Consider the following 15,151-nt stretch of genomic DNA (forward strand, 5'->3'; position numbering starts at 1 on the left):
CTGTGTCAGGCTATGCCCACCCCTAGTTATACCCCAAATTACTAGGCCTGCCAGTAGCTTAGCTGGCTGTATGTTTAATACCCCTGTATTAGCTTAATCCCTTAATTAACATGCTTATTAATGATGCCATGGCCAACATTTAAGTTGTGCTGTAAGGGAAAACACAGTTTATATACCTGTGATATTGATTGCTGCATATATCCCTGCTGCTGGAGCACCTGCTGGTTAACAGGATGGCTGGATGCAGAATAGCCAGGAGCAGGAACTGGTTGGCTTGGTGGTGGTGGAGGAGGTGGGGCTGCTGCTATGATATAGCCAGACTGCTGTGGGGGCTGAAGTACTACAGTGGACTGGAACATGGTGTGAGCTTCAGCAGTATCAGAAGATGGCTGGCGAGCAAGACTCATATGGCTAAATTGTGACCCTAGGTTGTCTTGCTATAATGATAAAAAAAAAAAAAGATGGTAAAATTAAATTCCACTTTGAAAATAGGTGAAGAGTACTTGTTAGGTCAATTCTTCAGTAAGTGAAAAATGACAACATCCAGTTATATATGGTATTAACAACGTAAAGAAAAATAATGACAAGTAATGCTTCAGAACAGAAACAGAACATAGGAATTATTATTAAGGTAATTTGTGGAGAAATTATGCTCAAATATAGAATCATTTCAAGGTTTAATATTTGAAACAAAGAACAGGTTTTATTTAGGTATGTCATTCTCCATATTGTGAGGGTAAAATATCAAGCTGCTATAAATTAGTTCCACAATCGTTGTATTTTACACAATTACTGTATTTATCAGTATTTTCTGATCTGAAGCAAAACGCCAAGTGAAAATACTTAATTCTCAAAGAAAGAGCAGGATGCACATAGCATTGCCACAGAAGAACACTAATGAGGCTATATCAGTCCTGAATAAGTGCTGATGAATCTAATTTTGCATTTTGGTTTTTACAGAGCAAGATAAAAAAAATACAAAAAAATTACTGAACAGGAAAGGGACTTTATTTTCAATTTTCAACGAGTGTGTGTGTCATTTATTTTTATTTGTAGCATGATAACACTGATATTCTACGATTAAGGATTGGGGTCCATGTTATAGACACTGCAAATGTTCAGTGAAGTTCCAACTCTTTCCATATTATGTCTTTTTTAACCTGGAAGCTTCACTTCACACCTCAATCTTGGACTTTAAAAAAAGGCAGTGGCATACACAGACATCATGCCATAGCTATATTATGGACACCTGGCCTTCCTCAGTTTGCAATGAAGAAGATCAAATGGCTGAAATATAAGTTCTTCATTCTGCAAAGCAGATAATGGATTTAGAAAATCATCCGAATTACATACAAGTATTTTCCTTACATTTTTGTGTGACTCCTGTATTTTGCAGAACTACATCACACTTTACACCACAAAATACAATAATGCTAAAGCTGAGCATATTCCTAATGAAATTATTGGTATTATTATTATTTTCATTATACTGAAAACTATTTGTAATATTTTAACTATTGTTTTAGCTCATTGCTTGCCTATCGACTCAGCTCTCAAGCTCAGCCCTCAGCACGCACACATTTTAACTCAAGGTCTGCTTTTCAAGATGCATAATTTAGAAGGAAGCTAGTGTTCCTGAAGAGATTGAAATCGGAGTATGAACACCTTTCCAACTATTTCAACACAGTACTGGCTGAGAAAAGAGAAGCTTATTTACATCACACTATCAGTATAACTAAACTACGAGCTGGAAGAGTTCACCCGACAAAGATCACATAGCAATTCAGTTTTTATGGGCCATTCACCATATCCTTCTGTTGATACTACTACTAAAAGGAAACTGCAGGTCTTTTTATGGGTTATGGGCACTTATCACATATATTCTGGACAGAGACCATCAGCTTATTTTACTACCAGCCATCTGTAGGAAATACATTTTGAAGACTACCAGCTTGGTTCACATTTGAACTGGTGACCCAGAGGTGAAATGCTCCGAATCTATTACCAGACCAAACTGAATGCCACCAACCAGCCTGTTGAATACAACACGTGGTCAGAAACAAGTGTTCATTTCTAGTGGTGGAAATTTTTGAGAATTTTCCTGCAACTGCCCCCTCTTCACTACTCCAGCATGAGGAAGGTGTGAGGAGCAGAGGTTGCTCCACATCTCCCAGTCCTGGGAAAAGTGGTGCACCATTTCAAGGCTGGTGACCACAGCCCTGATGTAGGGCTGTAGGAGCAGTACCCAAGTGCGGTGCGGGGGGCAGCTAGATCCCCAAATGCAACTTGAAAGCTGGTGCCTACAGCTTCCTCAGGAGCAGAGGGAACAGGAGGGAAAGTCCCCAACCTATTCCCTAAAGCAAGCAGTCTTTGGTCTGGGGAAGAGGTGGGGAATACTGTAGCTGAGCACCATACTGAAAAGGGAATGTTACAGTGTGACTAATGTTGAGATCCCAAAAATTTGAAACACAAATCAAAGAATCTTATGGTAAAAAATAAAATTATAGTGAAGTTATTTCCTCTTTCAAAACTGTACATTTAAATATATATAATAGTAACTAATCAAGTACTTTTGATGATATGGAGCTCAATGAACTAAGGCACATCTGCACATTCTTTATTAAAGAATGTATTTCTGGACTACGTTACAACATTAGCCAAATACAAAACTATATTTCTACATATCTCACATCCCTATTGTACTAATGTTTGCAGAGCACTCTGAAGGTATCATACCCAGTGAATGCAATAAACATTTTTAAACACAGAAGTACAAAACCTAAAAGGCCAAGCTTATCAATAATGGGCCTCAACCATTAGGGTAGAAACTGTTTACCTGCTAAAATAGAAGGGGATACTTCAGTTGGAAACTGAAGAACACTTCTTGCCTTAGTGCTGAAAATGTTTTTGTCCCATACATACTGTTTTCAACACTAGGGCATAATGATCCATTGCTGACATGTATGGTCAGTTGTGAGCCCTCAGAGTACTTCTTTAGGTGTGCAGGACTTCAAAATACATTTGGATTCATTAAACAATTATACTGATTTGGGAGAGAGAAAGAACTAAGAGCAATTCAGCTGCATTGAAGAGCAATCCATCTGCTCTACTCTGCAGTATGTGGAAGCTAACCTGTAAGGCTGCTTAGAGATGTAAAAAAAACCAAACAAAAATAAAAAAATCCCAATAGTGCTTTACTTTAAACTCTGCGTGTCCCCGCACCAAGCCCAGCGCATGCCCAGAAGAGGCATCACATTAGTTTGATCCGGCTTGCACAGTGTCTGTATAGATCAGGCGCTTCAGCAGGGCTTCTTTGGTGCTTTTATCTACTAGCTGACTGAATCAGCTAGTAGATAAAAGTGCCAAAAATGCCCTGCTGAAGCATGCGATTTTATAGATGCTGTGGAGCTGGGTCAAATTAATGCACTGCCTCCTCCAGTAAAGTACTGTTTTGTTTTGGGTTTTTTTCATGTCTGTCAGCAGCCTAATAGTTTACCAGGGACTATGGATTTTTATCTCATTACCTGGATTAGCTTTTGTTACCCCTTTTGTTCCTATGGGTTTATTGCTCATTTGCTTCCGTTTCCCAGCACTACTCCCCTCCCCCTACCTCCAACACCTGTCTTTTGTATTCTAATTTCTCTCTCCTCCTTATAATGCTTTCTGTACATCCTTTCAAAGCATCTGACAAGGAGAACTTGGGTTTGTGAAAGCTTGTGCACTCACTCACTCTCTCTATAGGAACATATACACATATCTTATTTAGTTAGTCTAAAGGTACATATCTATCCTATAGGTCTGTGTGAAGCTTTGGTTGCTGATTCGATTCAGCGGAGATTCGGCCCAATTCAGCAGCCGAATATCCAAATCTGAATCAAATCAGGAGACCCTTTATCTCTCCTATTCAATTCAGAGAGATTTTGATGATTCGGACAGACACAGCTTTAAATGTTTATTCTACATACCTCAAGGTACCAGGCAGCCCATGAAAGCCAAGATGCTGGGGTGGATGGAGCATCCCACGGGAGCATGGGGGGGGTCCCCAGTGCGCCTGGTGATGGACCCGGAAGTGGACCAGAAGTACTTCCAGTCCACTTCGGGTTTGCCATAGACCACATGGGGGGCCCCCCTTTCCCAGTGACTCGTGCCTCCTGGGTCTGGGTCTCATCCAGGGGGACACGGGGGGGTTCCCCGTGTGCTTGGTGGTGGACCCAGAAGTGGACCAGAAGTACTTCCAGTCCACTTCTAGGTCTTGCACTCAGCACGTGGGGCCCCCCCTGCACTCCTGTGGGACGCTCCATCCCCCCCACCATCTCAGCGTTCACGAGCCACACCTGGTACCTCGAGATATGTAAAAAAAAAAAAAAAAAAAAACCATTTGAAGCTGGGTCTATGGCCGAATCACTGATTTCCAAATCAGCATTGAATCTTCAGATTCGGCTGAACAGCATCACTGTCTCCTGATTCAGGCTAAATCTAAACCTGAATCAAATACGGCCCATTTCGCACACCCCTACTATCCTGCCTTGTGACTGGCATTGTGATGATACAAGGTATTAACAGCTGAAATATTTGTTGCTATCAGATACCATTTCAAGGCAAGTAAAAAAAGAGAGAGAGAAAGGATATTACCAGAACCTATACTGCAATTGTTTCTAGACACTAAAAATCCCGTTTCTCTTTTTGGGGTTTTTTGGTTGTTCTCCCGCCCTGGCGGGGGGGTCGGGCTAGAAGATCTACTAGGTCCCTTCCGACCCTTAATCTATGAATCTATGAAAAAAACAAACAAAAATGGTAAAACCCCAAAATGTTACCACATCCTGTGTTTTTGTTAGCATCTCTCACACCCTTTTTGTATATATAATTAACAACTCTGGATTTTTTATTAATTTAACTGAGCAGGTTAATTGTCATTTCAATCAGAGGGATATTCCTTATTAGATTACATTCTTTATCAAGCTATTCACTACAATCTCCTGCAAACTTTTGGCTGACATGAGCCCCTGATACTAAATGCCACCATCAGGAGCCCCTAGTCAGTTGATCTGTTTGCCAGTAAATCTCATCCCTCAATGCCAGTTGGCATTAAGACAGCCAGATCTGTTCACCCATATAGTTAACATTTTAGGACTATGCGTCACGAAAGCTAGTGTTAGCATTTAAGGAGGAAATGTTGCTAAGAAGAGCTGGCCAGCACAGCTGAAGCAACATTTACCATTTCAATTTTCATTGCGTGAAGATGTTTTTGGGACTTAACTGGAAAACAGAGCTCTTTACTGTTCTGGCTGAAACACGGCACTACACAAAGACAACAAGGCAGGGAGAGGGAACAGACAGAGAAAGAAATAGCTGGGAAGAAATGGAAAAGGGGCAAGATGAAAATCAAGAGGTATAACAAAATAAAGAATGACCGGCTATGGAGACAAGAGGAGTGAAGAACTGCCTCCTGAGAGGAAAAAAAAATCCCCTCTCCTCAATAGTACATGTTATTCTCAACCTTCAGGTAGTGCCAGGATCTTAGGCACTATTTTGCCAGCTTAGGCAATATTTTACTACAGCTGAAACTATAGCCAGTCAACATCTGTGTTAAACACACCCACACACACAAATTAACCAAAGGTCAACATCCACTAATATCACCTTTGCAGAGAAGAGATGAATAGAAAATATAGTACCACAGTATATTGCTGGGTAGATGACACTGGCAGGAGCGGGGGTGGATAAGAGACGGTAGAGTACTGAACAGGCTGTGAAGAGGATTGCAGAGGCCGGATAGGCTGAAGAAGTAGTAGTTTCATAAACACAGTTAATACCAATGTAAACAGACAAGTAAAAAAAAAAGAGGAACCAATTAGTCTTTTTCAATGTTGTAAGACAACTATTTAAACACTGATATTAAAAATTACACAACTGGAAATTATTTAAAATCAAAATGCTGCATATAGTAAAAAATAAAGTGGTTTTACATGCATCTATCTCCTAATAGAAGTGGGAATTTGCTTATAATTGTTTTATATTACTGTAAAATAAAGCAGCAAATGGTTGGCTTAATTTTAAAATGACACATTCAATAGTTATATACAAATATTTTGTTTTCAAGTCGCAAAGTAATCAGGATGCCTCATACTTTTTAAACTCAAATTAAACAAGTACTAAACATAGATCAAAACACAGCACTTCAAGATATCCTGTGAAATACACTTGAAATTTATCACTACTACAGTATTAAGTATAGTAGGAACACTAAGTATTCCAAGGTATTATCATTACTAACAAGACTTGCAGTATATGAATAATATATTTTGTAAAAGCGAAAAAAGCTTTGGCATAGCAATTTCTTGCACAATAGGGTATATTTAATGTGAGAGTATTGTATCATACAAGAAAGTCTCCAGAACCTGCTGCTGTTACGGAAAAGGCAATTATTAACCTCAGAGGGAAGAAAAAGGTGCATGCTTTACTGCTTTAGTATACCACATGCAGATAACAGGGTGCACAGGCAAGCCTTAATTTCCACAAGATAGTCAACTCTGAACAGAGGTGAAGCTACAGTGCAGGTACAGCTTGAGCACACTGGGCAAAGGATATAACATAAGGAAAATAAACCAGGACAAAAGTGAAGGTAAAGGTTCCCTAAATAACATCCTAGCAAGTCTGAAAAATGCTACATCTCACTGCTTATGGCTGATGAGACAACAACTTTGGCTTTGGTGCCAGGAATTACTGCTGTAAAGAAGGAACGGTGAGGAGCAAGAGAGGATTATTTTGCAGATTTGGCTCTTTCTTTAACTGGTCCATTTCTATTTCACCAGTAACCCAGAACCAGGAGGTTAAAATGCATTCCGTTCTACAGTGCTGTTATTAACTGCTATCAAATATACAAATTAATCCTTTAAAAATGTCATGAAGTTGGTTTATAAGATATTTGCGAGTGAGAACGAGGTGGAACGCAGCCCTCCACGTTAAAGTAAACTAGTCTGACTGACAGAGTAGGCAGAAGGCAAAAGGAAAGTGGGTCTCTTGTTAAAAGTTTACCATTTGAGCTCTGGTTCAAATACTTTTGTTCTCCAGTTCTTATTTCTGCTTTCTATAAGCTAGAGGAAAATATGATGGCCTGCCATGTTGTTTGTAGGCCTAGATCTCCATATCCAGTTACAAGTATACGGCTAGCTAACACATTCCATAACAAAACAGTCTATCATTTCCTTATCGTTAGATGGAAAGACTGCTCAGTTGGGCATCAGGTATTTGACGTGTGCACCTGTGATAGGATGTGATTAGCTGCTGGCTGCGGCTGGGGTGGTGGGGGAGGAGGTGGCTGTTGTGGAGGTCCAGGCACTTGGGTTCTGACAGGTTGCTGAGGCATAGGAGGGTTATACACAACTGGAGTGCCGTCTGGGTTTATGAATGGTTGACCTAGAGGGTGGAGGGAAGAAAAAAAAAAAAAAAAGACAAACTTTATTCAGGTTTGAGGCAGACTGACCTGACTGTATTACATAACACAAAGTAAAAAAAATTACTGAAACTTGAATATATAACAACCACAACTACTGTATTATATGCCAGATTTTTGTTATAATTTCTTAATGACTGCAGTTACAGTTAGAATGGCAATAACCACAAAACTCATTTGACAGAGTATTTAATTATAAATACATGCATTTTTGTGGCAAATAACTACCATGCCCTAAAATAAGCTAGCAAAGACTAAATGTAGACTAAAATGGATGATGAATATGTACTGGGGTTGGTCTTCAAAGTTAATTTTCAATTATGTGGATTGAAAGAAATGTAGGAAGAAAAATAAAAGATGAGAGAAGGACATCTGTTTTATGAATCTTGCAGAAGTAATTCCAGGAACCAATTTCAATCACCTAGGACAGGGGTCAGCAATCTTTTGCTAATGCAGAGCTTCACCATGGGCCACAAGTATTCGCCCCCAGAGCAGCCAGCTGCCTCTGCTTAGCCTTACTGCTATTCCCCATTCCCTCTGCAGCGAGGGCAAATGCATATGTGATGGAACAGCACACTTCACAACAAAGAGGAGTGCCGGGAAGGGGATGACTAGCATGGTGCATCTCCATGCCACTAATCCCACCCCATGCTGGATCAGACCTCTTCAAAGGCTGAATACAGCCCATGGGCTGCAAGCTGTCAAATCTTGGGACATAAATCCACCAGCCAAAATGTAATAATAAAGGGAGATAAATTACTTCTCTCCCCGTAAAATACTAATTACAATTACTTTCTTGCAGCTAATGATGATAATATTTTGAAAAGCCACCTGCCAATGTGAATGTTTTAAATATCAATTGAAATAATTGTTTAATATAATGCTCCTATCCAATATTTGCAGCCCCAGTGTTACATTATCTTGCAATGGAGAAAAAAAAAAGTGACCATGTTTAAAAGATGGCCAAAAACAAGGTGAATGTGACTAACACCTTTCTTTGTTCAAGCTAAGCAAGATGCAGCAAGGAAACAGAACATAAACAATGTATAAAAATATTAGCTACATGATTTATGCTAATGAAACCTTCTGTAGTTTTATGTATAGACTGGGTCACATTCTTAGAAAGACAAAAAAAAAAAATTAATTCTCACATGCCCAGATATTTCAAAAAAGGGGCACACACTAGAACTTAGATTGAAAAGAACAAATAAAATGGCTCAAACAGACTCCAGTAGCCACAACCAGATGTGTGTGGCTGTGCGGTACATGGTGCTGCAGACTTCTGCAGCGCCACATACTGCATGTTCAGTTGTTCTCTGCGCTGCAAGGGAACAGCACAGGGGGGTTGAACCCTGGATATCCGGGGGTCAAAAAAAGCTGCAGGAAAAAAAAATTGGAGCAGTGATTGTGGGGGCTGCTTGCGCCACTCAAAATCAGAGCCAGGCTGGCTGGAATCGCACTGCAGCTGCTGGCCAGGCTCCGAGCAGCAGGATCGCTGCTGCTGCAGCCCTGGGAGGCCCCCAGAGGGTGTGCAGCACAGGCGTTCCCTGGGGACAACCAGCAGTAGCACAAGGTGTGCAGCTGCTGGTTGTCCCTGGGGAACCAAACTTCCAAGCACAACTGGATGTGGCCAGTGTTTGCAAATTTTCAGTCACATATTGGACCCAGCTCTGGCCTAATATTTCTCTTTATAACTCAGGAATTGGCATTCCAGTGATCTTCACATCTGTAAGGAGTCAAGGATTTTCTTCTCTGCTCCTAGGCTCATTAAGGCCAACCTCCTCCCTACCCTGATGAGGAATGAAGGTTCTTTCACCTTTTTCCAGTGGTGAACAAGCAGGAGGGTAAAGGAATTCTAAGTGCAGAAATCACTGTGAAGGAGGGTGAGAAATTAATCTATGCTATCTACTCTCTCAAGCTCTCAAAGAGCTAAAAACAATCCATCATTTTTCTTAATAATTCATCTGTGCATAAATATTAGTTACGATACAGGACTTTATCTGACCCTATATATCGCTGTTATTCACACTGCTCAGGGAGGGTGTAAAGCTCATTCAGCCACTACAACTGAAGGGTTCTTTCTTGAAATATGTATCATCTAGATGTCCTACACTGTAAACAAAATTAAAATATATAAAAGGGATACAGCCTGAAACAAACTGAACGCAAGCCAATTTTAAAGACCGAGTTAAAAGTAGTATCGAGTACAGTACTACTAAAACCAGTTAAGTTCTCTGTGAATTTAGGAAAGTTCACATTTACAGTCAAATCTGGTTAATTCACTCCAATGATGGCTAATTACTCATCACTGACTAGTTATCGGTAGTTAGCCATTTTTAGTTTTTGTATAAGGTATATTTTGCATGCCATAACAAGATATAATGGGACTGTTTTTAAACAAGGGACATCAACCTATGGCTTGTAAGTTGAATCCATTCCCCAAAGAGGTTGGATCCAACCCAGGAAGGTCTGATGTGGCCTGGGACAGCACAGAGGAAAATCAAGTGGATCGGAACATGCCATGAAGTTCATCCTCTCCACGACACACTCTTCCGCAGCCCTCCATGTCGCTCTCTTGTGGCTGTGCTTACCCTCACTGCAGAGGAGCTGGGTATATGCAAGGAGGGTAAGTGTAGGTGGCCTGAGCTCTGGCCATGGTAGCAAAAGGTAGCCAACACCTGCTTGTGACACTTGTAATAAAGGAAAAAAATGCTACAAATATTCCGAGTGCAAACTGTGTCCTCTGGCTCACTATAAGAACTGTATACAGGTAATACTTAATGCACAGTTTCTTACTACAAAAATTCAGAACGCTCTGTTTAAGAATCACATAATTATGAGAGACTAAAAAAATCAGTCAGTCAAAGATATTTGTTTTGTACTTTGACATGCACTCATCACCAAAAATAGAGGACAAGTCTGCAAAACCGAACAAATGATCATCTAATGCCTTGTTGAGCCATGAAAAGCTGAAGAGTCTCAAGTGCTTTCCAAACTTTAGCTGGCTGGCAGGGTACAGCCAGTATCTTTTGAACTGACTAATTATCAGGAATTAATTCCATTCTGATTTAGTAAGCATCCACATTTGGAAGTGACTAGTTCTGCTTTAACATGTACACAAAATGGTTCGGTATGAATCAGTAGGATTTTTGCTAATCCTACTGATTTAGGATTAGCTTTGTTAATCTGTTATAAACCAGTAAGGCTCTAGTAGGATTTTGTGCTCTAAGACCATTGTGAACAGTTATTCTAGTGACTGTGAACCAGATTTCGCTGTAGATCTTCCTTTAAAAATAAATTTGTGCCCCCCATCTATTACTACACAGAAGACCCACAAACACAACCCAGGGAAACAAAAAGCAGAAAGTGATCAGATACAAAATGCTGTCAAACACAAAGTATGTAAACTAGAAAAAAGCCTTCAGAAAATTAACTTTCCTTTAATCTCTAAAAACAAATACATTTTTTTCAAACAACTGTAATATTATTTACAATCATTTCAGCTCAAAATATGATTTCAAGTTGAAGTGTCCCTTAGAAAGCAGCAACATTTACTCATTTTTGTTGTAAAAAAACTTTTACAGCATGGCACTATTATACCCAGTTAATACAGGAAAGTTAACTAACTGATAACTTTAATGCATTAAATACCAAGAATGTAGGTTTAGAGAGGAATTATATACACCACGATCTTATAGCCATGCTACAGTTAAAACTAGCTGAGAACCCTGGGCAAAGAAAGCATCATTCACTTGCTAGGAAGCAACTTGTCTATGCTTGGTTCGGTCCAAACTGTTTTAACCCTGGTATACACAAATCCTGAAAATGCTTATTTTTCTTGTGCAAATGCTTCACTTTGCTAATGACTAACTGTAGCACAGATGCATGGTCAACAGAAACAAGAAATGATTAACTTAGTGGGCCACCAACTGTCACTTTATGACTATACCAGGGAAGTGTATAGTACCATCCCCAGGACCAAGCCCTCGCATAGCAACTTTATCATCTTCATATCATAATGAGCATGCGGGAATTGTGAATCACATGCTATGTTTGAACACTAGCTTATCAATTTAAGGCATGGCTTATTGTAGCCATTTCTTTTGTAAGGAAGACAGAAACTTTTCGTAACTATCACAATAATAAACAAAATAATATTAAACCTTCTCTGTAATTTGGTAACTACCAATTTATTTGAAGAAAAAGTAAATTAGAAAAGCATCTAATATTTTCAGTCTTATTTAAATGTAAAAAGGTTCTTTTAAAAGTGAAATAATGGCACGTAAATAAGTGGCCACTTACAGGCACAGATTAAAAAAAAAAAAAAAAAAAAAAAAAAACACCCATTTTTTTCCCTTTCCAACATTAAAAAAAAAAAAAAAACACCCTTTTTTTTCCCTTTCCAACATTAAAAAAAAAAAAAAAACACCCTTTTTTTTCCCTTTCCAACATTAAAAAAAAAAAAAAAAAATAATACACCCATTGTCTTCCCTTTCCAGAATTAAAAAAAAAAGAAAAAACCCTGAAGTCTTGTGTTTATAACACTTAAATTATATCAAAAGTTTCCCTAATTTTTAAAACATGCCGTATACAATTAAACATACATTAAATCATAAATGTTTAAGTGCTGTTGAACTTCGCTGATAGTGTTACCCAAGCATGCACTATTATTATTATTTCTGTAACCACTGGACAAATACCAACAGGTAACACAGGGCTCCCCTCCCCCTCACCTCTCATCATTTTTGTGGAGTAACCACTCTCTCTACTTAGTAAGATGGAAGCATAACTTTGAAAACTTGTATGTGATAATGTTTACTGTAACCTAACATTTTATTCTCCACATTTTGGCAACAGATTGCCAAAAACATAACCGAGTGCTTTCTAAATCCAGCATGTTGAAACAGATTTAGAAATCAAAAGAGTAAATACTAATCATCTCAGGTTTATTTACTTTTACTAATAAAAGACTTTAAAATTAGACTTTGAGAGAAAAGACTTTAAAATTATAAACAGACCAAAGTTATGCTATTTTCTTAACAGTAGCCATAGAGAGTCTAACACTCATTATGAGACTTGTCCATTCGAATACTACATACAAACCACATTTATAGCAAGTAGAGAAAAATACAGTTTTAACTTATATTTTTACATATCAAAATCGTTTTCTGCATTGAGCAAACACAAAATGACACTGCAAAAATTAAGGAGAAAAATAAAAGGAAAAGACGACACTTAAATACACTCACAAGTGAAACGATTTACAGGTTATTCCTGAGCTCTAAAACTGCAATTAAAACATCCACAACTGAATACCAACCTGTTTGAGGGTTGATCAGAATACTGCCAGGTGGTATGCCTGCTGCTTCCAAGGGAAGCAAAAAGAAGCTAGTGCTAGTAGGTGCCACTTGCCCACTTATGCCACCATCAAAGGAAAGAGAATTACTAGTGCTGACAGTTGGATAGACGGCAGGTGTGCCATGAGAAGGCTGGCTTAGAGCTGTGACTGGAAGAGGCTGCTGGGTGTGAGAAAGAGAACCCGTGGATGACCCTACACTACTAGAAGACTCTGAACCTAGGAAAGGAGTAATGAGAAATTGTTTTTACCTACAGACATAAACAGCATGCTCATTTAAATATATAATTTTAAATGCTTACCCTGCATACAAAACACAGCATGTGGCTACAGTATTAAACAATGGCCTTTTCAATGAAGTTTCCCCTCCCTCCCTCACAGTGCAATTATGATCCATTGTAAACTGAGGGTCAAATCTATACAGCTTTGCACTTTGAGATATCACTCGCGACAGTGCAAAGTGAATATGAAACACAACCAAATAAAATGGTAGTGCATCACACCTCTCTGCATAAGCACGACCAACATAAGGTGCAAGGCAGTAAAGTCAGGCCCTGAGTTGTTGGCAGGCAACACATGCAGCTAAAAGCAAACTTCTAATAAATCAAGGCCCTAGGAAGCTCCTTGCACTTGCCTCCACAATTGTTTAACCAGTAAATTAACAGAACTTGTCTTTTCCTAAAGATTTGTATAAATGCACAGTTCATCATTGTCTACTTTTGCTATGCTAGCAGTATAACATTTAAGGCAGAAAATATAAACATTTAAGCATAAGTATTCTTGATCAGTGGCCTCTATATAATCTAGAAGAGAGAGTAAGACTGAAAACAATGCTAGGGTGAAATCTAGCAATCGTTTAAAATCAATGGAACTATTTTTAAATTACTTGTAACTGCCTTTGCAGCCATGTGAAATTGTAATAGTTCACTCTTACTTTGGTGAAAAGTTTCATACATCTCCAAGCACATACAGATGGGTATTATTTTACAGGTAGAATAACTGAGACACAACAAAATTAAGTAATTTGCCCATTCCACAATTACTGCATCTCAGTACTGTAATCAGTTTTCACTTGCTTGCTTGCTTTTTTGTTTTCACAGTTTGATTATAGCTGTATCAACTTCTAGATTATACAGAAAAATCAGACTGACTGAAATCAACATAATTAAAGCTAAGTTACATACATTCGGCCCCTTTTTTTAAATCACCACAACCAATACATGCAGCAAAGCAATAACCTCCAGCACAGATATTCTGAAGTTAAACCAATATGAAAGTTTTTCAATGAAAAATATTGTTTGTATTTTATTTTCTTTTAATGTGGCATAGTAAAAATCTTTCTAAAACTTACCCCATGTATGTTGTGATGCAGCTGTAATTAACTTTTCAAAAGTTACCAAAGAAGGCTATTTAATTACTAAACTATATAAACCAAATTCATGCTACAGATTTTGAAAAGTATACAAGATTACTAAACATTTCACCAACACAACTGTATCAATTATTTTTTCATAAAATACTAATTTTAATACATTACGCATTAAAGCATCAATTTCCTTATGGGGTAGTGGTGGTTTAAAGGGAGGTAAATGTTTAACAGATCCTCACTAAAAACAATACTCTAATACACTGACTACAGACAAGCATGAATACAAAAAAAACCCTCATCTTTCTTTTATTGTTTTATAAGTCTGATCTGATCATTATATCTGCCTACCTAATTCAAAACCTGAAGCTCTCCACAGCAAAGAATGCCAAATTGGTGGCTCATTTTGGAATATAGGTAACATGTCCAACCCACTAAAGAGGCTACCAATTTATATCAGTTTTGATTCCAACAAGACTTGAACAACTCTTCTGAAATTCTCTTTCACATTAAATAATTGCCAGTTAGCAAACCTTTGAACCACACTCTCTTATAGGAAGGGTACATCCTCCCAAATTTTCTGAGTCCCACAGTAAAACATTTTGCTATGCTGAAGACTTAGATTACTGGGATGTATTCTAAATTAAATGGAAACTTTACCCACATCTAAATAATTTCTTAGTACTAGTAATTAAAAGGTCACAACAAATATAAAAAATGAGTCACAGACTTTGCTACTGAATTTGTATTAAATAGTGGCATAGCAACAGGCAGCTTCCCATTATTCTACAATTCAGGTTTGCCACACTTAAACTGAAGAAATGAATTCAGATTGAAACAATACAGAGTTTAATTCTATTTTTATTTATAACAGACCAGCCTGTTGTTTTATGCTGACAAATGCTTTCAAGTCCTTTTTGCAGAATACAGAATAAACGTCATGAGCTAGCAAAGACATCCTATAACTCACCACTAC

At 38.3% G+C, this 15,151-nt stretch overlaps 1 protein-coding gene across 9 annotated transcripts in view; it reads right to left on the minus strand.

Moving 5' to 3' along the window:
- Positions 1 to 15,151, minus strand: part of R3HDM1 (R3H domain containing 1) — a 188,774-nt gene that overhangs the window by 79,899 nt on the left and 93,724 nt on the right. For 5 of the 9 annotated variants that reach the window (XM_019522485.1, XM_019522481.1, XM_019522489.1 and 2 more), the window contains 4 exons: positions 12,774 to 13,028; positions 7,262 to 7,416; positions 5,676 to 5,777; positions 177 to 437 (listed from right to left, as the gene is read on the minus strand). In XM_019522485.1, the coding sequence (XP_019378030.1) occupies positions 177 to 437; positions 5,676 to 5,777; positions 7,262 to 7,416; positions 12,774 to 13,028 (773 nt within the window). The remainder of the gene's footprint in view (positions 1 to 176; positions 438 to 5,675; positions 5,778 to 7,261; positions 7,417 to 12,773; positions 13,029 to 15,151) is intronic. The other 4 variants (XM_019522483.1, XM_019522486.1, XM_019522490.1 and 1 more) reach the window with 4 other exon arrangements.

This window comes from Gavialis gangeticus, unplaced genomic scaffold (genome assembly GCF_001723915.1).
Source record: "Gavialis gangeticus isolate Ggan-Ray unplaced genomic scaffold, GavGan_comp1, whole genome shotgun sequence".
Lineage (NCBI taxonomy): Eukaryota > Metazoa > Chordata > Crocodylia > Gavialidae > Gavialis > Gavialis gangeticus.